General features: G+C 42.2%; 1 protein-coding gene across 3 annotated transcripts; it reads right to left on the reverse strand.

Annotated features, from left to right (window-relative positions):
• Window positions 1-4,439: 4,439 nt before the first annotated feature.
• On the reverse strand, window positions 4,440-24,252 carry ACKR3 (atypical chemokine receptor 3). Of its 3 annotated transcripts, XM_066575403.1 has the most exons (3): window positions 24,181-24,242; window positions 16,596-16,726; window positions 4,440-6,407 (listed from the first exon to the last, which is right to left on the reverse strand). In XM_066575403.1, exon 3 carries the CDS (start codon window positions 6,379-6,381, stop codon window positions 5,251-5,253), a length of 1,131 nt encoding a protein of 376 aa, XP_066431500.1. In that variant the 5' UTR covers window positions 6,382-6,407; window positions 16,596-16,726; window positions 24,181-24,242; the 3' UTR covers window positions 4,440-5,250. The 3 variants fall into 3 exon arrangements, with proteins under 3 accessions (XP_066431500.1, XP_066431499.1, XP_066431501.1); XM_066575402.1 differs by lacking the exon at window positions 16,596-16,726 and having other exon boundaries at window positions 24,181-24,252; XM_066575404.1 differs by lacking the exons at window positions 16,596-16,726; window positions 24,181-24,242 and adding an exon at window positions 23,983-24,003.
• Between the last annotated feature and the right edge of the window lie 1,818 nt (window positions 24,253-26,070).

Genomic DNA, 26,070 nt, shown 5'->3' on the forward strand with positions numbered 1-26,070 from the left:
TTGAACCCCCTCAAGCACTGTAACATCTTTTCTGAGCACCGGTGACCTGAACTGTACACAGTATTCCATGTGAGGCCTGACAAGTGCCTTATATAGTGGGAGGATAATGTTCTCGTCCTTCGCCCCTATACCTCTTTTAATGCACCCCAAGACTTTATTTGCCTTTGCAGCAGCTGACTGGCATTGGTTACTCCAGTTTAGTCTACAATCCACTAGTACCCCCAGGTCCTTTTCCATCTTACTTTTCCCTAGCTGTACCCCATTTAGTGTATATTGGTGACATCCGTTTCTCCTGCCCATGTGCAGAACCTTACATTTATTAATATTGAACTTCATTTGGCATTTTTCTACCCAAGCCCCCATCTTATGTAGGTCCATTTGCAGCCGTACATTGTCCTTCTTTGTATTAATTACCTTGTATAATTTCGTATCATCTTTTATAAGGGACCCAGACATGGCTACACAGTGCACCCTTAGTACTTGTCTGTTCCTGTTGCCTTGCTATGTGCCAATCATCTTCACCCTGACACGGAAACTATAGATCAGCAGCCACACATAGACATTTCTGTGCCCATATGATCGGGGCTGCACAGAATGGCATAGTGGGCCACATGTTGTACACCCTGTGCTAGTGCTTGCTGCCATTCTGCCAAATTCCCCTGCAGGATACAGATGATCACTAGTCACCCAGCGTGGGAGACCTTATGATCAGTTTATTTTCTGAAAATCCCTTGAACAAAGGAGACAGCCATCTAAGTCTATATCTTTGTCTTTGTTTGCAGTAGTTACTATAACATTACTTTTTTAATTCCCCATGGCATCTGCATGGACTTGGCATGTTACGATGGCGTGCTGCTGATACATCCTTGATTTTTTGATCTTCACTTGTTTTCACGTTAATGAAAGTTATGTCGCTTGAAAGTTCAATCTTTGCAATACTTTGTGAGCAGATTTTGGTATATTGAGGCTTCTTTAGTAATATTGTCTAAAAGTTACACCGTATTAAAATGCGTCAATTTATTATAGTGACTGCTGAATGATAAATCTGTTAAATTCGTTCTAGTCTAAGTTTAGGGCTCCTGTTTGTTGCCTTCGTTTCTACCAAACTTTTGGTGCAATTTGGAGCAAGAAAGTGTCTTAAAACACCTAGCAAATGTGGTGCAAAACATGGAAGACAGTTTTCTGGAGTGATTTCTGCCAGAAAATCATTGTATTTTGAATAGTATATAAGCCTCATCATCTGTAATTCTTATGTTATGCAGGTTTGGAAACACCATGGCGGAGTCTACAGCATATTTCACTGCAAAGGAGATCAGAGTAGTGATGACGTTCCTGTTCTTTAAAGCAGGGGTGTAACTATAGAGGATGCAGGGGTTGTGGTTGCACGTGGGCCCAGGAGCCTTAGGGGGCCCATAAGGTCTCTCTTCTCCATATAGGAAGCCCAGTACTATGAGTAAAGCATTATAGTTGGGGGCCCTGTTACAGGTTTTGCATCGGAGCCCAGGAGCTTCAAGTTACGCCTCTGCTTGAAAGGGATTTCAATCAAACACAATCATGGAGACACAGAGCAAACATTAGATGACAAGTCCTTTTCATGCTTCACAGTGAAAAATTGGGTTGCCAAATTTAAAACCAGCCAATGAAGATCATTCCAGGAGACCTCCAGTGATGAACATTCTGGAAACTATGGACGCCATACTCTACATGATTCTGCAAGACCGGCCATTAAATACAATAAAGTGACCGATCCTCATAATAACATTGAACTAGGAAAATGCCATTTCAACAATTCCTTAAATTATTATTTTAAGTTGCTATGTTGTTGGTTATTCAGTTATTATATGGAGATGACCGATATTCCATGGAAGGTGTCCAACAGCTCAAAGAGTTTATGATTTACATAATATGTTTTTACAGCCCCCCCCCCCCCCCCGAGGCTCATTTTTATATGCTTTTTAAATTACTAATTAATTTTTGCAATTTATTGTCTTAACACTTGTTTGCCTCACCATGAACTGGTTTTTTGCTTATTGTTACAGCTTTAGTTGCCATTACTTTGTAGAACTCTCAGAACATGACTTTGTCACTTGCCCGATCAACATGCCTGTCAAGATCTCTATAGATGCCCCCTCCCCCCCCCCCCCCCCGCAGGACTCACTGCTCATCGCATAGGGGTGAGGGGTTTGATCCCCTACCCTTTCTGTCTCCCTCTGTTCGTCTGGAATTCATTAAAGGTTGGGAGTCGTCATATAGGGCTGAGTAAGGGTCTTGTTCCAACAAGTCCAGTAATGATCAAGGTGCTCTGAGGTCACAAGGAAACCAGACTTTACAGGCAAGATGTGTTTTCTCAGGGCTTAGTGTGAACTTGTATATACAGTATGTATTACATGTACATATAGAGAGGCATGCAGTCATACATTCTTGGCTTGCCTCTGTCATTGTTAAAACTTGGAGGATTATGTCTTTCCACAATTGTTAGAGATGATGAAATATAATCCCCGCACAGGCAACACAAGGTCATATGCATAAGAAGAAGATATTCACCAGGGAAGGATTAGTATAATTAAAAAGATGAACCAACAGGAATTAGCAACTAAAATAAATTAAAGTTTATTCGTATTCAGGACAAAATCTGAATCTTAAAGTGTTGCATTCAAACTTTGGATTTGTTGCGGATTTAAAGAGGCTCTGACGAACTAGAGTAATGGGCACAGAGAGGAAGGGGCACGAAGTTGGATGGTATAATTCTTAAGGTGCTCATGACACCTTCAACACCTGTGGGCCGAATGCACGTTTGGCCAATAGCTATATCTCCTGCTCACCCATAGACATGAGCACCCAGTTTCGATGAGCGTTCATGTGCTTTACATAGGGACAGTGGAGGAAGCTGAAGCCAGACAACTTCGGAAGCGATTTGGCTTCAGGTGAAACAAAAAAAAAAATCGGTTGTTGAAATTCAAGGTGTCCAACCCGTGTCCAAAGTCAGGAGGCCCCCATACGCTTATGAGAGTCCTCCAGTCCTACCAAAACTGTTGAGTTCAGATGACTATAGTCTTATGTGTATGGGAGCCTTTATACTTACATACATATGTGGGCATTCTCATATGTGGGCCACAAAGGGGAAATGTAAATGTACCAATTACAACTTCTAACTAGGTGCTTCTTTCTGCCTATTACTTTAGCTGACAGAAACCCTTTAAAACTATATCTGTAGAGATTTACTGGTATTCCAGTCCATAACATTTATTACTTAGTAGATGATAAAAGGATTAGTAGGGTTCTGACCCTTACCAGTTGTTGGAACAGGGTACTGCAGCTCCCCCCAACATGACCGAGGTGAGTAGGAGTTTGTATAGTGGGAAGGTCAAGCAAAGGTGCTGCCATCCCATATAATATTATAGGGGAATTATAGGGGTCAGAAACGCTATCTTTTCTCCTTAGGGGGAGCACCTAGACGGTGAGTGAGGAGACTCAAATGGCCATGCACGCTCCTATGGGTAATATGCAAATAAGGGAGATGGAATAAAACCTCTACGGTGCCACCTATTGGAAGGCAGCATTCCTTCAAGCCAAAGTCAGACTTTTTATATAAGCCTTGTAACAATGACTAGGAATTAAAAGCAAAGCCAGACTCCATCTACAGACAGCTGTTTCAGGATTCTTGCCCTTTATCAGTGTACAGTATGAGTCTGGCTTTGCTTGTGAGAGGCCTGGGATGGGGGTCAGAAACACTATCTTTTCTCCTTAGGGGGAACTACAGAAACAGTTGGAGCCACTTCCCAACAATTGGTGGGAGACCCAGAAGTCAAATCCTCACTGATCTAACACTTATTACTTATTCACTGGTCAGGTGATATATTCTTATTATAGCAAGCAGACTACACTGCAGTGGTGTGCAATATTGACTTACGGTTGGGGTAATTTGGTCGCTGCCTGGACTTTCCAACTATTGCTATACTATGATGCTACAGATATGCCACCATTACATTTACAGTACAATGCCAGTCACTTCTGTTGGCAATGATGTTGCCATGAGATGACTTGCAAACTCAGTAAATGATGAAACCACAGCATGAAAAGAATAGTTGATTCCTTGCCAAAAGATTTGGAAAATCAGCGATCCAAAATCTGTGTTATTTAGTGAAGGTGATAAATACTTTCTCCTATGCACAATGAGGAGGGCACATCTTGTTTTCTCTTACTAAGCCTTGGATTTATTTGAGGTCCTCAATCTTTTCCATCTCATCAGTACACTCCGTTTTATCTCCTCTCTGGGCATCTTCTTACTACCCATTCTCTATAAGGGATCTCATTTATCTCTTCCACTACGAGCTCCGTTTGAACCATTGCCCATTGGCTAGCAGAACAAGTTGTCCCACAGAGGCTACTTCTACTTAATACTTCCCCAAGACACTTCTAACACCAAAATTCACACGGATACAATGATTACTGTTTGTACAAAGCTTTAATGGTTAAAAAGAGCTTTTGTGTATTAAGAGAAACCACCAAAGGGAGATATATAAAAACAGTAACATTCGCATTGTCAAAGATCACCATAACACTTCCAAAAAATATAGATAAAATATATTGATATATATATAAAGGTCTATACAAAGAACTGCCTGTTAAATGGGCTTTTAAATACCATAAGCTATAGAAAAATATATATATGTGCTTTACAAAAGCCGTTTTATATTACATACAATATGTACAAAGGCAGTGGCTGACATGACGTTAATAAACCGGGCTTACCCTGTGGGTATTAATGACCTCAGTTGCTGGGGAGTTGCCAGTTAGGAAATATTTGGCTGAAAGTCTTATTTCTACAGGAGCGCCGTGCCTCTTAGAGACGGAGGAGGGGGGATATGTTACACCATTTTATGGCCATTAAGTGATATACATGCAGTGCCCTTTCTAATAGAAAATTAGGTGAGATAGGACCACGTCCGTGCTCTTTAGTGCCATTTATAACCCTATTCGGAATATAGTTTAGTGGCAGATGTTTGGAGACAAGCAGGGAAATCCCTGGTCACAGCTATTATTGCTGCACAGTCTTAGTTTGCTTGTGCTCTCTTGGCGATGGAAGTATAGCTTGGTGAACTGCCAGCTTTATTAATTAAGCTGTACTTGTGGTCTGAAGACTCTTCTTGCATCTGCCAGCACCGGCTGGAATGCCAATGAGTTTGGTCCCAGATACCTCAGTCTATACTGCTGAGTGATTGATGCGGCCAGCTCAGTCTCTCATTAGCTTCACTTTGGAGTTTGCTCCACAGCTGAGTATTCGGCTTCTGAAACCTTAGAAGAGTCAATGAGCTTGGTAAGGCCAGTTTTCGACGAGTAGCGGAATATGAAGGCTTTCATGATCTCATAGCGGTAGTTCCGGTGAATAAGGCTGTACAAGACTGGATTGATGCAGCAGTGAAGGAGCGAGTAGCATTGGGTGATATTAAGGCCGGCATATAGGAAATTGTCTAGTAAGCAGCTGAAGGGCAACAAGTGTAGGAAATAAAAGACATCCAATAGTACCATAATGTGGTAGGGTAACCAACATACCATAAATACTACTACATAAGAAACGATGAGTCTTCCACTTATTCTTCTCTCTTGCTCCACCGATGATGATGGCGATGATGAAGAAGGTGAGGAGGATGACAAAGTCCATGCCAGGAGGCAATAAAAGACTGCAATGACTGTAAATGGGATGATGAAACCCAATAAAATGTTTAGGATTTCCATTCCCAGTAGCCACTCTTTGAATGTATCTGCTGGGTACATGGAACGACAAAAAGTCTCATTAGTCACTGGAGAGGACACTGTCGTTAAATAGTATGTGTCTGGGAATGAGGCAGCAAAGGCAACTAGCCAGACAAGTACACAAACCCCTCGGCGTATAATCTGTCTGCTGTGTTTACTAATGGTTCCACGTAAAGACACAGACAAATAGCGGTCGATGCTCATGCATGCAAGAAAGAAAATACTGCTGTAGAGATTGATGGAGAAGATCAGATGGGTGATCTTGCAGGTCATCAGACCCATTGGCCACTGGTTATGCTGGACTAATGAAACAATCCATACGGGCAGGGTCAGAAGTACACAGAGGTCAGCCACAGCCAAATTGAAGATGTACAGATGAGTTTCATAGCCGGTAGTCTTAGACTGGAGATTGAGCCAAATGACTACAGAATTGGCCAAAAGTCCTATGATAAAGATAAAGATGTGGACAATGGCTAGAGTGTATAGCAGAGCAGTCCTGTTCAATGTATTAGGGCACGACACAGACTCCAGGGTGATGCAGTCTACAGAAGAGCAGCTGATGTTCAAATCACTGGAGTTGATGCTCTCCATGTAATCCATAGCAGCAACAAAGTCTGCGGCACTCATTGGTGCAGAAGGTCAGTGGAGACAACCTGTTGGGATAAAACGAAACGGTTAGACGGTGACACTGTGATCATGGGATTCATATGCAATAGTCTAGCAGAAATGGACATAAAATATTTGCACAAAACTGAATTAATAATGTGAAATGTGGTGAGGTAGACAATCCATGGCTCTTGTGGGTGTTGTCATTACAAGACCCAGCATGCTTAGGCAACAAGTAGCTAAAATTGCAGCTTTACTAAAAATTCCAATAATCCTCGTCTCTAACAACTGACATGACAAGTACCTGACAACATCATTAAGTTACCAGACACTCAAAACCTACACAGCTTGACATAACAGAAACATAAAAATAGCAGCAAATCAGCGCAACAATAACAGAACGTCAAGAAGATACAAGATAGTTTTTTTTTTTAAATCACTTCATCGAATAACCACCTAATAATTCTGTTTAGTCTACAATGATAGAGACATAACCGACTCAAAAAGAAATCAAAATAGTATTTTATTACATATATGCAGTTGAACAGTTGTGTTGCTATGTTAGTTAACTTCTATTGTCAGCAGAATAGCCACAAGGGTCACAACTGTGACTGGGCTCCTAAGCCATCGGAGCCCAGAAACCCCCTTATCACATTAACTGTCCCTGCAGTGGTCCAACCACCGTCCAGCCGAAATGACTTGCGCTGTCTCTCTAGCCCCGACCTACCAATCTCTGCCACACCTCCATTCAGCAGAAGTCACTGTCACTTCTTCACTATCGTACAGCTGGTTGCCTGTCAGCCTCTGTGACTTCCTGCATAGTATAGCCTAATAATGAGCAGGAGAAGGAACAAGTTGGGCTATGCTGTGCAGGAAGGCGTAGAGACCAACAGGAAACCAGCTGTACGATAGACTTAGTGAAGAAGTGACAGTGGAATCTGGTGGTCGGAGGTGCAAGAGTGCCCGGGGATTGGGAGGAGGGGACTGGAGAGACAGAACAAGTGACTTCTGCTGGAAGGAGGTGCAGAGGTGCCATTGGGTTGGGGGCTGGAGAGACAGAATATTAAAGTGACTTTTGCAGGATGGAGATGTGGAGACATGGGGAGGGCTGCAGTGACAGAACAATGAAGTGCCAATGGGGTCCTCTAGGATCTCCTAGTTTAGGGGTCTAGAGTCACAGAAGTTATGAGACAAGACTGGGCCCCACTGTCTCTATTGTTAAGCAGAATATGATCAGCTGTAGGGAAGTATAGAGACCAGCAGGGGCTTGGAATGAGTTAGAACTTGGATACCAGAAGTATATTACATAAGGCTATTTAATCAATCCCATCTTCAATTTAAAAAAAATGGCTTGGAAGCCAGCAGGTTGATTAATATGTCCTTGTAGATTTTATGCTCTCAGTGTCTGCAATCTATGTAAGTACTTTGAGATTTTGAATTGCATGCTGAGGGTTTATTTAGTAAAGTGCTCAAAAAGGATGACGCCACTATAATAACTAGCTGGGGTACGGTCCTATCACATGAAAAATCTTCCTTTTTGTACTCTACAAGACTTTAAAAAAAAAAACACACTCATTTTAAATAAGCAACAGGAAATCAGTCTAAAATGAGCCCAAATCTGCTTTTCTTTTTACACGTGCCCTCTGATGGCTAAATGACCCTTAACCACATGTGCACAAGCTCGAGCCCTCTACCCTTCCCCCTAATAAAAACACGTGTGAGGACAGAGGATGGAGAGCCGATTCATGTATTACTGGGCTAACATCTCTAGTCTCCTTAGGCGTTAAAAGATGTGCAAGTGATGTCACTCAGCGGGCCGTGACAGTGACCTCATCTGCCTTCTCTGACAATGACCTGATTTTATTCAGTCAGGCAGTCAAAAGCTCCGTGGCCAGGGATCCTTATATCTTACTTTTCTGATATGGCCTGTAACAATTGTAAAATCACTGCATGTGATAGGATATGCATTTTCTACCAGGTCAGTTATGAATATACAAACAACTATACTAATAATATAATATTAGTCTATTCTTAAAAAAGCTAATATTAGTGACTATAGAAAATTTTCGAACAGCAATGAACCATGAAGATGTTTCATATTTACAAGACACTTTAAAACCAGAATTACAAGTTATCTCCTATTTACACGATAGAGGATAACCTACTGATCGTGGGGGTTGCACCACAGAAACCCCCATCAATCCTGAGAATGGGGTTCTGTTTCCCCCATCCCCCTCACTGTAAGCTTTCTGCACCCCGCAGGAGACTGAATGGTTAAAAGTAAGGGCAGCACTCCAAAGATAAAGGAACATTTTAAGTCAAAGATGACTCACCTGGCGTGAGCAGCCACTCCCCTTCAGGGATGGCTGTCACACCTATTATCCAGTTTTGCTTAAAAGTACAATTTTGAACTACTGCCAAAGGTCCCCCGTCCTTGCTAGATATCCACGAAGTGGTGAGCGTCTTTGGAATTTCCGCAGGTGGAATACAACCCAAATAAGCAGAGAGATAAGTCAGTCAGAAGAAGAAGAGGTTCCCGTGCTCCAGGGGTACAGTATAAGACAATTAATTTATATAAAAAGTGCCCCCAAAAATGGAACTGCACCTCCTTTTTACCTTTTATGTACCCAGTAAAATGATGTTCAACGTCCAGATGTTGTAAGCGTGGACCCCTGTGATAACATCAAGGCACAACTGGGATTTTTGGAGGTTTCTTGGTGCTCTTCTATAGAACTTGATTGTCTTATATGGTACCCCTGGAGTGTGGGAGCCTCTTCTTCTGATCAACTTGTCTCAGGAGACTGAATGGAGTGTAGCTTGCACAAGCGTGCTGGCGCTCCATTCAGTTTCAATGCGAATGCCAGAGATAGCTGAGCAGCAAACGCGCAGGTATTTTCATCAGCACCATTGAAATGAATTTGAGCGCTGACTATGCATGCTCGGCCAGCGCTCCATTCATTCTGACATCACTGCAAGGGAAGAAGTGACTCCACACTGATAGGCAGAGGGGAACACAAGACCCCCATTCTCGAGACCAGCAGGTGTCTCATTGGTGACATGCCCACTGATCAGTAAGTTATCTCCTATTCTGTGGATGGGGGATAACTTGTGATTCTTGTTCAATCCCTTTAAAATAAAAATTCTAAAATCATGTAAATAAAAGTGGTGAGGTTTGCTTTAGGAACCGTAATGTATAAAAAGAACTTTGTAGATGTTGTAGAGGGAATCTTCACACATAAATCCACCTTCGCTCTACATAATCCATGCCAAGAATATGTGCGTATTGTAAGAGCATAATTCTCTACCAAAACTTGGAACCAATAAAGTAAAAAGTGACAACCCCGTGGGTTTTCCAAAATGACTAAAAGGAGAAGGTCTATGGGAGAGATGTGCTACTAACCAGACAGCAGACCCCTGCCCTTGCTTGAAATTTGCTGAATTTAAAGGAGCTGTCTACTGTAGCTTAGAAAATCCATTTAGAAATACCCTATTAGGAAGTTCTAACAGCGAGGTCCCCTATTCATATAATAGACGGAGTGAAGAACTGGGCTACAAAGAGCATCCCTATGGCTGGAGATCCCAGTATATCAGCACATTCCACTGTTTTCACTAGGCACAATGTAATGCCTTATTCTCCCTGAGGTGGCGCTGCAGTGAAATGATATACCTGTAGTTGCAGCCAAGTTCTACTAAAGATTACAGCTGATTGATGTTTATATCTTTACCCATATCTGCCAATCTAATTTTCACCATTGATAGCCCTAACACCATGTCCTGTGTGCCCAATGGATTAGCACATGAAAGGGTATATAGCATCCTAGAAGTGACAAGGATTACATCCACATCATCTCCCTATACACATACAATGGAAAGGGACCCTCCCTAACCTAACATGCACACAATTTTCTATTAGGCTCAAGACCATGAAAGGCCATTCTTCTAATTAAAGAGCTTTGTAACAAAGATAGGGAAACATATCCACAGAATAGGTGATAAGTGTCTGATTAGTGGAAGTCTGACCATGAGGATCCCCACTGATTACAAAATCTGGGATTGAGCACATGTACTGCCACTGCATTTGAAGTTTATGGGACCGCCAAAGATAGCTAAGTAATGCCCTTCAGCTGCTGTATCTCGAAAGTCCCATAGAGTTTCAATGGAGTGTCAGCTCGTATGCTCGGAATACTCCTTAATGGGAACCTGTCACCTGTCATAAACTAAATTATGGCGCTGTTAGGGGACATGACAGGGAGCCAGGTGATATATTTTTTTATACTCACATGTTCCTGCAACCCAGAAGTGTACCCCTTTTTAAGTCAACACATGGCATGAAAATTTGACTCGTTTCAGAGTCCCATGCTTGCACTCTCCTATACAAGTCTACGGGACAGCGCATATACCGGGCTCTGAAGGGAGTCAGATTTTTGTGCCATGCACCAACTTCAGAAGGGTTGTACCAAGATCACAAGCTATCACAAGTTATGCACAAGATAGGGGATAACATGCTGATCAGTGGGGGGGGGGGGGGGGTCTCACCACTGAGACCCTCACCATTCTCGAGAATGGGGGTTACCATGTTCACCGGTCGGTCACTGCTGGGTTGCTTTTTCCCCTATAGCGACATCTGAATAAATGGAGCACTGGCCGACCTTGTGCAGTCAGCGCTCCATCCATTTCACTGGGGCTGAGAGAAATACCTAAGCGCTTGCCACTTGTCTAGGACTATCTTCGCAATCCCATTAGAAGTGAATGGAATGTCAGTGCGCTGGAGCGACCAGCACTCCGTTCAGTCTCCTCCTCACTGCTCGCGGTGCAGCAAGCCAGTAGTGAGGAGGGTGGGGGACACAAGACCTCTTTTCCCAAGATAGGCAGGAGTCTCAGAGGTTAGACCCCCACCAATCAACAAGTTATCCCTTACTATTCATGCTTTCCGACAGCCGTTTTATATGGAGAGACTATTTACATATGTGAATGGAGGACCATTGAACATATTATAGGGGACATTTATGCTGGTCTTTAGCTGCACTGCGCTGGTGTAAGATGCACCTCATTTATTAAAAGGTACATACTGCTTAGTAATTAGGCACAACTCTGACTTCCATGCGCCAGTCAAATCTGTGCGTAAATTATAGTGAATTTACCTGGCCTCGGAAGACCATGCCCGTCTCATCAAGCCCCACCCACTTTTCAGGTAAGTGCCGGGCATGGCATAAAATGGAAAAAAGTTATATATTTTTGCGCAAATAGGAATGTGGCAGCGTTTTTTTCCACCACAATTTTGCTAAACAGCCAGTGATAAATTCCCGGTGTATGAAGGTACAAATTGTGGGCTTGTAGTTTACATCTTATGTATTCATATTCGTGGTACACAACTGAAAATACCTAAAAATTAAAAGGGACCTTAAAAAAATTACATTTCATCTGATTACCAGGCAACCGGCGTAATCAAGCCTCTTTTTACTCCTAAGCTGCTACTAGTTTGCATATGTTCCACATATGTGTTAATCATCAGACAGAGGTTTTCATTACATATGAAGATACCGTATGCTTCCTCATATAAAGCGGAAATTCTTGAACAGCCCTCCAGTAAGAAGGGATTTCCATCCTAACACTAATGAGTCACCTTGACTGAACTCAAAAATGTTCTTCCGTTGCAGTCCCACAGACACAGCTTGGATCACAAATCCATGCGCTTCGGCTAAAAAATGGACTCATTCTTGCAAAGAACAAGGTAGATAGAAGAGCAAAAAGTATAACAAGGAGGCCTCCTTCTAGATATGGGAGAAGAGATGGATGGTAACAAATATGGCTGACATTACAGCTCATGCAAGAGACGCTAATCTAACTTCAGTCTGTTTAATATGGCTATAATATGGTCAAATTTGAGTATCTGTATTAAGGCGGCCTGAAGTTCCACTAAACTAAACTCAGATCACCCTAGAACCCTGCAGTGATCGATGGAAGCTTGGGTCCAAATATTGCACTGATAATATGGATGCTAAAGGCAGTGATGTATCTAATATTTAAGGAAGGCTCTATACTATTGAGCCACAAGGACTCCATGTGCCCAGGTACGGCTCTCCATGAGGCGCTGTGGGTCCAAGACCAATGCTTCATAAGGACAATAGCTACATAATACATTTGGTCAGCAACGGAATTATTAGAACTTGTGCCACGTTATGGTGCACCATGATGTGCCTATGTCCGAGAGCAATTCGTGGGTCGGTCTCTTCTTCTTACCTCTTGACATCAGCTTAGTTCTTGCAACTGGGTGGACCTATCCATGGTCAGGTCTTGCTAATTTAATAATGCATTATTCACTATGTAAGAATCCAATGGTGTTTGTATCATCTTTTGCTGTTATTTTTGTATACAACTTTTAAAGGCTTTATTGTATATTTTCTTGATGATTGATGGGGAGATAACATAGATGTGGAACATATTTTGATACGCCTTTAGGCTGGGTTCCCACAGAGTGGAATTGCTGTGGAATTTCTGTTGCGGACCCTCCTTAAACTAAAACTTAGATCACCCTAGAAGCTGCAGTGATTGATGGAAGTTTGGGTCCAGATTTTGTACCAATAATACGGATGCTAAAGGCAGTGATAGATCCCATGTTTAATGCAGGCTTGATACTATTGAGCCACAAGGATACCATGTGCCCAGATATGGCTCTCCACGGGGTGCTGTGTGTCCAAGAGCAATGCTTCATGAGCAGGGGTGTAGCTAAAAGGCTCATGGGCCCAGGTGCAAAAGTTTATCTTGGGTACGGGGCCCGGGTGCAAAAGTTTACCCCAACTTTTTTTCACCCATGAGGACAATAGCTACATGATGCATTTTGTCAATAACAGAATTATTAAAAATTTGATTTTAAAAGGGGGAACTATTTCTATAACAAACAACTTGCCTTGGTAAATATCGCTGTAACTGATACCCAGCAGATATATAGTCCTAGGTTTTCCCAGCCAGTGGCGTAACTATAGAGGGTGCAGGGGTTGCGGTTGCACCTGGGCCAAGGAGCCTTAGGGGGCACATAAAGCCTCTCTTCCCCATATAAGGAGCCCAGTACTATGAATAATGCATTATAGTTGGGGGCCCTGTTACAGGTTTTGCATTGGGGCCCAGGAGCTTCAAGTGACGCCTCTGTTCCCAGCTAAAGTTATATACATTTATTTCTCTTCAGGCAAAAAACAACATATGGGGTGGGGAAGAGTGAAATGCATAGCTCAGAGAGGTTAAAAGAAAGGACAGATTTTCACACCACTCTTCAAAGTTGCTTACCTACCAGGCTGCCTGCTGAGGAGCCTCTGCAAAAGGTGACCAGCAGCTTCTCACTGTCAGGGGGCTTTCTATCTTTGCACCCTGAGGCCAAGAGGCTGCCGTCAGCTTGATGTCATTACTCAGTGCTTTGTTTTCTCAGTCCCATCTTCTATGTATACAATGATGTTTCCAGTTACTTCTATAAACTTAACCTCATGACTGCTCTCAGATGGGACCAAATATATGACAGGATGTCGGTTACAAGAATGTGGAAGTCGAAGTTCCTGAACATAGTGTTTAATAAACCTTGAGTCATTATATAACAATCTTCACTACCTCAAGTATATTTGGATAAGTTTACGTCATGTTTAAGAAAACTAAAACAATTTAGTAAAAGTTGTTGGAAAAAAATAGATATGAATTTAATGACCAACATTAGCGTAACGTACAAAAGTGCTGAGGTCAGAGGTAAGCGTATTGTTTAAATAGCGAAGATGTATATTTAAAGTAAAGCTCCGGTACAGGTTTAAAGGAGGTTTCCAGGGGAATACCATTGATGACCTATCCTAAGGATCCCGACTCTTGGGAGCCTGCCCAATCGGCTGTTCGCGGACTTGTTGGAACGGAGCGGAAAATGATGCTCCGACCCCCTGTGTAGTGTCCGGCGCTTGTAACTGCAGGCACAGCTGTCATTGATTTGTAATGAGAGCTGAGCCTGCGATTATCAGCGCCGGCCACCATACAGGGGTCGGAGCATTATTTTCCGCTTCATTCCACTGTGTGTTGTGGCACTGACAGTGGGTACCTGATCGGCTGGGATCCCGAGAGGGGGACCCCAGCCGATCAGCTATTGATGACCTATCATGGGTCAGTATGATTACACCAATACCAAATTTATGTAGCTTCAATTATGTTTTTTGAATTATAAAGTTTTGAAAAAAATTGCTTTTTCATGCCACATTCTGACCCCCAAAACCTTTTTTTTTTTAATTTTTATTTTGATGGGGCTGTGTGAGGGTTTCTTTTTTTTTCAGGGTGAGCATTAGGTTTTATTGGTACCATTATGGGCTACAAACAACTTTCAGCCTACTTTTTTTTAGTCAACTTTTTTTTTTTGAATGTCAGGTTGACCAAAAAAAGGGCAGTTCTGTCATGACGTACTTTTTTCCTTATAGTGTTAATTAATAGTGATAAATATTGTGTTATTTTGATATTTCAGACTTTTTACAGATGTGGCAGGGGTCCACAAGTAGGACTTAATAGGCTGAAGTCAATGGATGCTGGCACTGGAGCAATTAAATGGCCATGACTAGATCTAGCTTCAACTGCGGCCATTGCCTGTGGGTGTCAGCTGTAATAAACCTATAGCCTCCAGGGATGCAGACCCCCCCTACTACCCCCAAGCCCAGGAACCCATGACACATATATCCATCATAGATGTCATTAACGGGTTAAAGCTGTGGGGAAATTGAAGTTGGCCATACACCTTCAATAGCTGGACAGCTATTTCTCCTGACTCCTACTAACACATACATGCTTGGTTCAGCTGGACATTCATGTGTTTTCCATGGAATAAGTGGAGAAAGCCTCAACTGTTTTCACAGACTCAGCCATACATATTTTAGTCCATATTGGCTGTTTAAGCGGTTTAGACCGGCCATACATGGTCAGTGATGGTCAATGACATCAGGAGACGGACAAACAATCTTGATGAAATTTTGAAATCTACGAATACAGCAAATTCATTCATTTCATTTGTGGGGCTGAAAGACGGCATCTTGTTTAAAAATGACATTTCATAGACATTGAGGTCATACTTAGAAATATTACATTTTTTGTATAGCTATCCTGACTTTTTTGACTTATTTTATTACTCTTCCTTTTTTTGCCATTTTAGGGTCCCTTGTCTCGCCTTTTTTTAGCAATTTCATCAGGATAGTTTGGAAACCTAGAAAATTGACAGCAAAAAAGACCACATGGTCCATCTTGTCTGCCCTTATATGATTCCCTTCTTATTCTTCTCTAAGGATAGATAGATGCTCTAACCAGGCATGCTGGGATTTATTGCTGATTTTCCAACCACGTCTGCTGAAGGTTTGTTCCAGCATCTACTACTCTTTCAGGAAAATAATATTTTCTGACACTGCTTTTAATCTTCCCCCAACTGATCTTATAAATATTGGGTTATTTCTTTCTGGGATGGATTTTCCAGATGATTGACCTGTCTCCCTTCTTTATATTTTTAATTAAAGTGGATGTCCACTTGTAAACCATTGATGGCCTATCTACACAATAGGCCACCAATAGTAGATTGGTGAGGTCCACCGCCCAAGACCCCTGTCAAACAGCTGTTGCAGGGCCAGTGCACTCATACACTGAGCTGATGTCTGCAGGAAGTAGAGAGCTCCGTTTCCACTGCAGTGGTCATGCTTGCTAATACAGACAAAGTTCCCATTCACTTCTATGGGAACTTTATCTGCAATACCAAGCCTGGCCATTGCAGTGGAAATAGAGCTGTCTATTTCCTACCAAAATCAGCTGACTGTATAAGTACATTGACTCCGTAAACAACTAAACAGCGGGGGATCCCAGGCAGCAGAACCCTACTGATCTACTATTGATGGCCTATCGTGGGAATAGGCTATCATAAATCAATAATTGGACAAGCCCCTTAACTACAATATAGATGGTGACAGTGTATGCTATTGTGATGTTCACCTGGGGAAGAATCTAGTACAGGTTCAAAATGCATTGTGGTATGTTTTAATACCAATAAAGTAACTTATCGCCGCCTCGGGAATCTTTATATGAAGATTTAACCAATAACCTACTCCTATGTAATGCGTATGGGCACCCAAAGGCAATGAAAGAAATCTTATCTAGGGTATTGAGTTACAAGCTAGATTCATACAGTCCAGAATTCTGCATCTGCATACAAACCAGCTGTGAACACATTTGTACTAAGTAATAATTACCTTGTCACATATTCCGGCACTGACAATAAGGATTTCAGGTTGGGTTACCAGCTTCTCTTGCAATCCGATTTCGGTATTTCTGGACAATGAGGCCAGGATTATTATAGGTTTTGGGACAATGGTAATCTGATCTAAGTGAAAGAGGTTGGTATGATCAAATCGTGTAATGTGCCTTCAAAAGAGGTTCAGATAAACAGGTTTACCCAAATTAGATTAAGTGAAGGTTAAGTAAAATGAAGTGTATTGTCAGATGATAGTGTTCCTGGCAAGCACCAAGGAACATGGGGCTTTATCACAGTAGGGAACACTGACTGATTTGGATGAGATGGTTTTTAATTTCTTTGTGCATAATCAGGAAGTATTTAATTACTCTTGTAATGTCAAAGCCATTGTCTTCAATGTATAAAATCACATTCCATTTCTTGTCTGTTTAATGTATATGTCAGGAATAGCTAATGACACATACTGTACTTTAAATGGAGGCGGTAACAATCATACACTCATGACCCATAGAAGGTAATTGTATGTGTTAAATAGATACGTCACGAAAAGCCCATGATGTATATGTCTCAGGGATGCTTGTGACGCATGCCATGCAGCAGCATCCTCCGCTCACATGTAAAGACAATGTATACATTTTTGCACTAAAATCTGCAACTTTTTTGGATTTTCTGTTGTTCTCACCACTTTTCAAAAGCGTTCATTTTAAAATAATCGCTCAAATGAAAAGTGTGCGATCTCTGCGTTTACATGTAGCAATTATCGCTCATTTTCAATAGTTTGAACGGATTTTGAGCGATAAATGGCCTTAAAGGGGTTGTCCCGCGCCGAAATGGTTTTAATTTTTTTTTTAACCCCCCCCCGTTCGGCGCGAGACAACCCCGATGCAGGGGTTAAAAAAACAACCCGCACAGCGCTTACCTGAATCCCGGCGGTCCGGCGTCTTCATACTTACCTGCTGAAGATGGCCGCCGGGATCCTCTGTCTCCGTGGACCGCAGGGCTTCTGTGCGGTCCATTGCCAATTCCAGCCTCCTGATTGGCTGGAATCGGCACGTGACGGGGCGGAGCTACACGGAGCCGGCATTCTACACGAGCGGCCCCATAGAAGACTGCAGAAGACCCGGACTGCGCAAGCGCGGCTAATTTGGCCATCGGAGGGCGAAAATTAGTCGGCTCCATGGGAATGAGGACGCCAGCAACGGAGCAGGTAAGTATAAAACTTTTTATAACTTCTGTATGGCTCATAATTAATGCACAATGTACATTACAAAGTGCATTATTATGGCCATACAGAAGTCTATAGACCCACTTGCTGCCGCGGGACAACCCCTTTAAGGCTCAGTGGAGTGGCCTGGCCTCCAACACATTTACTACGATTAACACCAGGAACTGGTATAAATAATAATGCACGTCTAGACCTGCTCATTGCAGACATAGATTAAAATTTTTGACGCATGCATTGAATTTCTATACATGCACGTCAATGCCAGTGCGGGGCAGAAATCCACATTTAAATATGTGGATTCCTACGCATAACCTAATGATATCATTTCCATCTTGAACAGGCTAGTATGCTCATGCACTAAGATGATTTCTGCAGGAAGCAGACAGCTCTGTTTTTATTGCAGTGGCCTGTCTAGGTATTACAGGCAAAGTTCCCATGGAAGTGAATGGGAACTCGGCCTGTAATACCAAGTCAGGCCACTGTAGTGAAAACAGCTGTCTGCTTCCCACAGAAATCATCTGCCCAGTGCACAGCTGATCAGAAGGGACCACCACTGATCTACTAATCATGACCTATCATAAAGATAGGCTATCAATCGTTCACAACTAGACAACCCCTTCAACATCTTTTCCTTTCCCCACCTTTAGTGCTAATTGTGCCATAAGCTGAACGCATGACTGAATTGAAGCATATAAGTTGCAGGTGACATACTGCCTAACACCACCATTCAAAAATGTGGTTGCTAGGCAGTGAGTTCCTAGCAACCAAGTGTAAGACAAGTTCAAAGCTGGATGTACACAAAGAGGAAAAAAGCAAATTGCAAGGAATCCAGAAGTCATCGAACTCCCTATCTATCGTATTAATAAGATTTTTTTTCTAACGTGACTTGGGTGGAGAACCTTTTAACCATAGAACAGTAGATTGGGAGGACTGTATAAAACATATATGGTAGGAATGAATACGGTTAGATCGCAGCTGTCGTTCTGTAGCACAAATTCCCAAACCCTTAATGACTAGAATGTAATGGGATACAGAATAAGGAGAAAGTCATATCTGCGGTCCAGCTGAACACAATGACATCAGATATACGCACGGACATACAATAAAATTAACTACAATTTCTGTTTGTTTAGCCAAAAAGACACAAACGCAAGGAAAAATAGTAAGTGAATTCCCAACCATCCCGATAATGTTACTATATTTTCTTGACATAGTTCCAATCCGTCTCTTAATCTCACTTCCACTGTGCTGGCTCTTCTGAAATGTCAGAAAATGCCCTTTAGAAATGATCCTCCCCGAAACTGGGGTAATAAGGCACCCTGGTGAGCTCTTTATTCCATCCACCTCATAGAAACCCAGCAGCTATTCTGTGTTGTGTCCCCTGCTGTCTCTCTCTCTCACTCCCTCTCATTTCTTTCCTTTTTCATCAGCTTAGATTCCTGCCTCTCCCCTCTCACATTCCTCTTTCCTGTTATTTTACTTCAGAATCTTAAAGACAAACTCCATCTCCTTGCTCATTTTTCATAATTCTTTGTGCTCTCTGAAGTTAGAAATTGGCCTTCTCAGGTTAACCTGAAGATTCTCATTGACTCCATATTCACCGCAGACTTAACACAGTCCATGAAGCTTCCTAGTGGAACTTCAGGGCTGATATTTTAGGAATAAAAGGGCTTTTCTTCCTTTAAATGAATGAACATGTGATATATTTTTATTACTAGTACTATGAAATAAGATGCATGGGCTACTTAAGAATCAAGTTTATGTATTTTGCACACTATATATGTTTAAGGTGAATGGTACTTCAACTAAAAGATATCAATATGTCTGACATCAGATGAGTCCCCAATGCATGGAAGTCACCTAAGAACAAATTTATCCTAACATTTGAGGCTGCTCTGGTCTAAATTTGGCCTCTGCACATACTTCTGTAATGCAGTGGAAGGTCCTAGTTGGCATGAGAGAAGGAGCCACGAAACACTGTCACAGTAAGACAGCTACCTTCTCCTTGTCTACAGTGAAATACAACCCTAGGACCATCCACCTTCACCTGACCTGTGATGCTGGAATAATGTCCAATGTGTCTTGGCGTGGACTGATCTGACTGCTCAACATGCCTTGTGAGAGGTGGCATGTTTTTTTGGAATCTTGAGAAGAATGTCATCAGAGTTAAGTGCATTGGTGGTTCAAAGCTCAGAGTCTTCATTCCTTGGAGAGGTCCCTGATGGAGTTGCTTGATGTTCCAGGAAAGTGTAGTATAAGCAGCATTTTAGGTCCTTCCCTCCTCTGTACTGGTTAAACTGGCTCATCTATCCTGGTGTCCTTGCTGTGAAGACTATTCGCATAGCTTTGTGAACTTGGTAAAACTCCCCAGTTTTCTCTATTTGTAACTTGGAACAACTTCCCAAGTTTCCACAGTCCACTTTTTCTTTCTACAAGTCATGTCTCTTTCCTGCCTCCTACAAATTTCTAGAAAAAAGGAGATCATCCATCATTCATGATGCCTTCCAAGAAATCTTTTTGATCTGGGGGTTCTGTTTCTTCTTATGTAGAGTGCCAAGTAGGTATAAGGAGTCTTATGAGCCATGCAATGCTACTCTGGGAAAGGGTATACAAATAGGCTCTCCTTCCAGGAAGAAGGACATTGTCTCTCTACCAGTAGCTAATGGAAGGTAGCTACCTTATCAGTCAATTATTTAAAATTTTAATCAGGCTTTGAAACATGCTTATTGATATAAGTCAAACCAGAATATTCAGACAGCCATTTTGGGGACTTTTCCCCCTCATCAGTGCAGAGCAGGATACTGGTAGGTTGGTTGAGAGGCCATGACATGGGTCATGGGTCTTGTGGTGAGCACCAAGAAGACATAAGGAGCCATAAAGGCCCTGCAATGCTCCTCTGGGTAAAAGGTATGCAAGCAGTGTTGGTGTGGCACCCCTTCCTTTCACCAGGGACCAGGCTGTCCTTACTGCCCCCCTCTCAACCAACGGTCCCACTTTACCTGTATCCCTGCTGCTCTGTCTCTCCACCAGGTGTCTCTCTAACACTGCAAGCCCCCTTTCAATCAAGTGCCTTACTGCCCATGCTTCCTCCCAACTCACTTCCACCAGGAACCTAGCTGCCCCTATCTCAAAATCCCTTCTCCCACCAGGTAACATGCTCCGCCTCCCCATTGCTTTGCTATCTCTTGATGTTAAACATGGTAAGAAGGGTTGGGCACTACTGCTATACATCATACAGCAGCTATCCCTGTAACAGGTGAGCAGTGCATTAGTGTGCACCTATGACAAATATACACTGATGTACTACTCCCATTCACTACTACCTATGCGATATACTACCAAGTCCTGCTCCCCAAATCCTTCAGTTTGCAGCTGTCCATGGCCTACTAGCATTCCTATAAATACAGTTTCACGGTAGTGCACTGTTTCATTTCCTATATTTTGGGAAGATTCCCACAGGTGTATTTGCATATGTGATATTTGCGCATGCAATATGCAAAGAATGGCACCCATCGATTTTAATGGGTTTATTCACATGCGTGTATTTTTCCTGCACATTTCAGTGATGCGGAATAATAAAAATAAATAAATAAATCGCAGCATGCCCTATTTTCCTTCGCACTTGTGCAGCAAAAGTCCCCATAGAAGTCAATAGGGATGTGCATATGCACGCAAAAACACGCTAGGAGATGCGTCAAACACTGTAATTGTGCAGGAAAAAGTACACATCTGGAACTCATAAGGCTAATCAGCCAATCCAATCAGTGCATATTTCTTTGCCGAGCACAAATGCACATATCGATGCCCGCACAAAAAAGCATTGTTCGTTCCATAAACATGCAATGCTCATGCGCACACAAATACATATACGCTCGTGTGAATCTGGCCTTTCTCTCATATTCTGCCTGCAGCATTGCAAATACATTAAATGGCTCAAGAAATCTACAGTCAATCTCCTTCCATCTGATCCAAGACAATCATCTGATGGTGGCTGTGGCATCAAGGATAAAATACCTTTGGCTACCTAGGATGTCTGGAATATGAGAGCAGCAGCTGAATGGAGCTCTTCCTGCATACAGCTTCATTCACCTTATTCATTTACCATTCAGCTCACACACCTAATTGTCTCTCTGGAAAATTCAGCTGAGCACAATATCCGAATCTATGTAGAGCTATATATAATATAAACATGCTTCGATATGCGTTAGTAATCCCAAAGCAATGTAGGTCTCCCGACTTCTCCAATCACTAGCAGGTTGTCTTGTCAGCGCCTCTGCTAAACAACTTCTCGCTTCATTCCAAGTCAAACACACTGCTGGCCCACTCTTCGGCCAGGAATTAAATGACACAGAGATACGTGCTCTGCTGTATGACAGAAGTACATCACCCCCTCCCTCCCTATAATACCTGTGCAAATGTTTAGTAACACTCTGACAATGGATTTAGCCTTCTCCTTTTAACCCTTTCATTGCCAAAACAACAAATTCCACCCATAATTGTGATTTAAGGGTTAAAATCCAGGCAGGTCATAAAGTAATCCTCCTGTATTTGCTTTAAACTGTCACACAACAGTGTATACTGTCACCCATTATCAGTAACTTATATAGCAATTGGTTCAGGAACACCAGTACAATGGGGCATGTGATGGCAATGTCATAGATCAGCATTTTTATGCACTCGGAATAAAAACTCAACACTTGTTAGTATTTCTGCAACTATGTAACACATTTTTCAGCATTTGATAAACCGGTATTTCCCAAATTTTTTGAGATACTTCCTGCTATTTATGAGACATTTCTCCACACAAGCATCACTTTCTTTCTGCTTACATCACCGCCTATATCTACACTTAGCAGCATAGATGGAAGTTCTAGGCTGCCTTCAGATAAGAGTATTTCACCTCCGTATTTGGTCCATGTTTTGGGGACCGTAATTTGAAGCTAATGCAAATCTATGTATCTATTCTCATGGCTGTATTTTTCACAGCTATTTTAATAAAATGGAACCTGACCTATTTTTTTCTGTATTCGCCTCCGTATTGCTGTTCATTTCTATTGGGTGAATGTGGAGCAGGATGTGCTTAGTTGAAAATAAAATATATGGAGGCAAATACATATAACATACTGATGACTGCAGTTGTAATGTCAACTGTAAGTCATTTGTAATACGGATCCGTATTACAGACGTGTTACAGTACGCTCGTCTGAAACCAGCCTTAGCAGCATAGATGTAAGTTTTGAGAAGTGTAGCTAGTATGCACGTGCTCTATTAAGCACACACAATGAGGTCCTAAGTCCACAAAGTGACCATGAAAGTGTGAAAGTGACAGCGTGTGAAGAAAATTATGAATAAAAGAATTATGTATTGGTGGCTGTGATCAGTGCCAGTAATATATATATATATATATATATATATATATACTGCTTTTAATTTCACACATCACTGAATAGCAAGGAAAAGCATTGTATGCAGTACCAATTAAGATAATTGTAAATTCTAAAACTAATTTGCACCACAACACAGTGTGAAGACATAAATGGGAGTTGCGGTTTGAGACAGGAGAAACAAAGCAATGAGCAAGGGATGGCGTGAGTGCATCTTGTCTTAGACAGCAGAGGTTACAGGGCAGTCTGGGGAGACTGATTTGTGCCCATTATTTTTATCCTATTATATGTATCCAATTTACTAAAAAAGTTGCAAAGTTCAAGCTGAGGGTACCATGGCAAAAGTGCTTCACAGATAAATGTGACTCTCACAATGACCAACAAATGGTTTGAGGGTGCTAGAAGTTAAGCATGGGTCATGCACACACATAGCAGACTTAGGCTACTGCCTCAGCAAAGACATCATGCTTACTCATCATCTACAAAATACTGTATGATCCTACAGATGAAGCAGGTAAAGGTAATGCTATGTATTTCATGCACACATGACATTAAAATAAGAGCAGTAAAATCTGCAGCAGGTATATATGTAAACCACACAGTGAGAAATACATAATTCGATATACTTGGCTGTTAGGAGAGTGACACTTGTGCAAATACAGATAAGAGCTCCCAGCACGTGTTGCAGAAGGATACACTGCAGAGTGTTAGTAAATATGATATCATAGAATAACAAAGTATCAATATGATATGAACACTAATAATAAACATGTTACCATATATAGATACGTCTTCTCTGATCACTCAGGTGACACGGAATCTTATGTTTTACTTTCTGCAATCATTATCTTTTATGGTGGGAAAAAGTTTAAATTAACCCCTTCCATGCCTCCCTGCACATTAGTTCTGACAAGACATTGGGAGGAGTCACTACTCCATCCCAGTGATGTGACTTCTGTGTCCCCTCTGCTTACCCTGTTCCTGGCTGGAGGATGCACACACAGCGTTCACTTCTCTCTGCTTGTGAGTTCGCAGCTTGTCCTGGCTCTATATATAAGATAGCAGCGTTGAGCCACCAGGGGGCGCTCTCAAGTGTGCATTAGTGATGGGTCCTTCACATGAACTTCCAAGTGACAATATACTGCCTTTATCCTGTCACTGCAGAAAGCCCCTGAGCTGTGTCTGTCGGAAATCCCTCAGGGGGCTCAGAGTGTTCTTCTTCACAGCCCCTACAGGACTCAGTGGCCATTGAATATTTACATTAAATAACCCTTAAACTCTTAACTAATTGTTCTCCTTGCTTTACTGATATGTAGGAGCACATGTCACCTCTCCAGCAGTGAAAGGGTTACAGCCTGTACCTTACAGGAGCCTTGTTTGGGGGAAAGACCATCCACTGGTGTTCATGTGGCTGGAGGTCAGGTCCGCGGTTGACACTATGCCTCATGGAGGTGAGGGATGGGAGGAGAGGAGTCCCAGGGGCAGAGGTTATAATACACAGTTATACCACAACTGAGGGAATACATAGTGACAGCCACAGCCTTATACGGGAGTTAGAAAGTCCTCTAATGTACATTATTAACTTTAAAGGCTAAGAGGTTTTAGGGTTTGTTTTGTCCAGTTTGTGTTTTGACTTTAAAGTGTAAGATTATTAAGCTACACAATCAGACATCAGCAACAGAGCTACTCCAATAATATGCACCCTCCTGCATTTGGAAATGGGAGAGAAAATGATAAAATCATTGACATTACAGGCTCACATAGATGTGTCAATCTCAGAAAATACCAAGTGCCTCAGCTAACCCCCAAAGTACCTCAAATAAGAAATAAGTGCACAATATGCATCAAAAAGTGCCTTAGATATCTTCAAAAGTATTTCAGGTAACCCAGAAGTGCTTTAGTTAGCCCAAAAGTGCCCCAAAACCTCCCAAAGTGTCCCAGATGGCCCCAAAACATTTATCTGCTAACCCCAAAAGTGTGTGAGATATCCTAAAACTGCCTCATATGCCCCCCAAAGCACCTCATATATCTCTAGAAGTTCCTCCGATAATCCCAAAGTGTCCAATATGCCTCCAAAAGTGACTTAGATTACTCAAAAGTGCCCCAGATATTTCCAAAAGTGCCCCAGATGCCCCCAAAACATACATCAGCTAACCCCAAAATGCCCAGATAACCACATAAGTGTCTTAACTTCCGATGCCCCCACTGATAACACCCACATGCACTTAGAGTGGATACCACAGATGCCCAAGCCATACCATTACTTCTTGCACCAGTTACCCTTAGTAAAGCAGGGTGGAGGCCAGGACTAGGACGTCACAGCTACTAACATGTATCTTCTTCAGTCAGTATCACAGTTTTGTTGTTAAACCATAGATACCCAATAATAATGTGTCTGCCACACATACCTTCATATGTAACTACAAGTGCCCCCATAAGGGGCTGCCACATAGGATCTCTTGAGAACCAACCACAGATATCGTTGGAAGAGTGTACCACCCAGAGATACTCCTATAATACTTCACACAGATGCCCCTTAAGACGTAGGCTACTCACAGGTGCCCCTATAACAGCAGACCAGCTACAGATCTTAAAGGGGTGGCCACATGAAAACAACCCCACTTTATATGTACCGTAAGCACATCTAAAAGGGGTCTCCCACTTTGGACACCCCACTATGACCCTGAACAGAGAATTGCTTAGTATGAGCGGCTCCTGTTCTGTTGAACCTGAGACGTTTTTTATGTTACATGAATAGCCATTCATCTGAATGGCTGCCATGTAATAATACTTTTGTCTAGCTGACTGTGACTTCCCCCAAGCAAAATCAGTTGTTTGCGATGGGTGCCACGTGCAGGACCTGG

This window comes from Eleutherodactylus coqui, chromosome 8 (genome assembly GCF_035609145.1).
Source record: "Eleutherodactylus coqui strain aEleCoq1 chromosome 8, aEleCoq1.hap1, whole genome shotgun sequence".
Lineage (NCBI taxonomy): Eukaryota > Metazoa > Chordata > Amphibia > Anura > Eleutherodactylidae > Eleutherodactylus > Eleutherodactylus coqui.

Excerpts from the sequence above, each read along its gene's own strand:
- ACKR3 (XM_066575402.1), bottom strand. The coding sequence starts at position 6,381 with ATGAGTGCCGCAGACTTTGTTGCTGCTATGGATTACATGGAGAGCATC.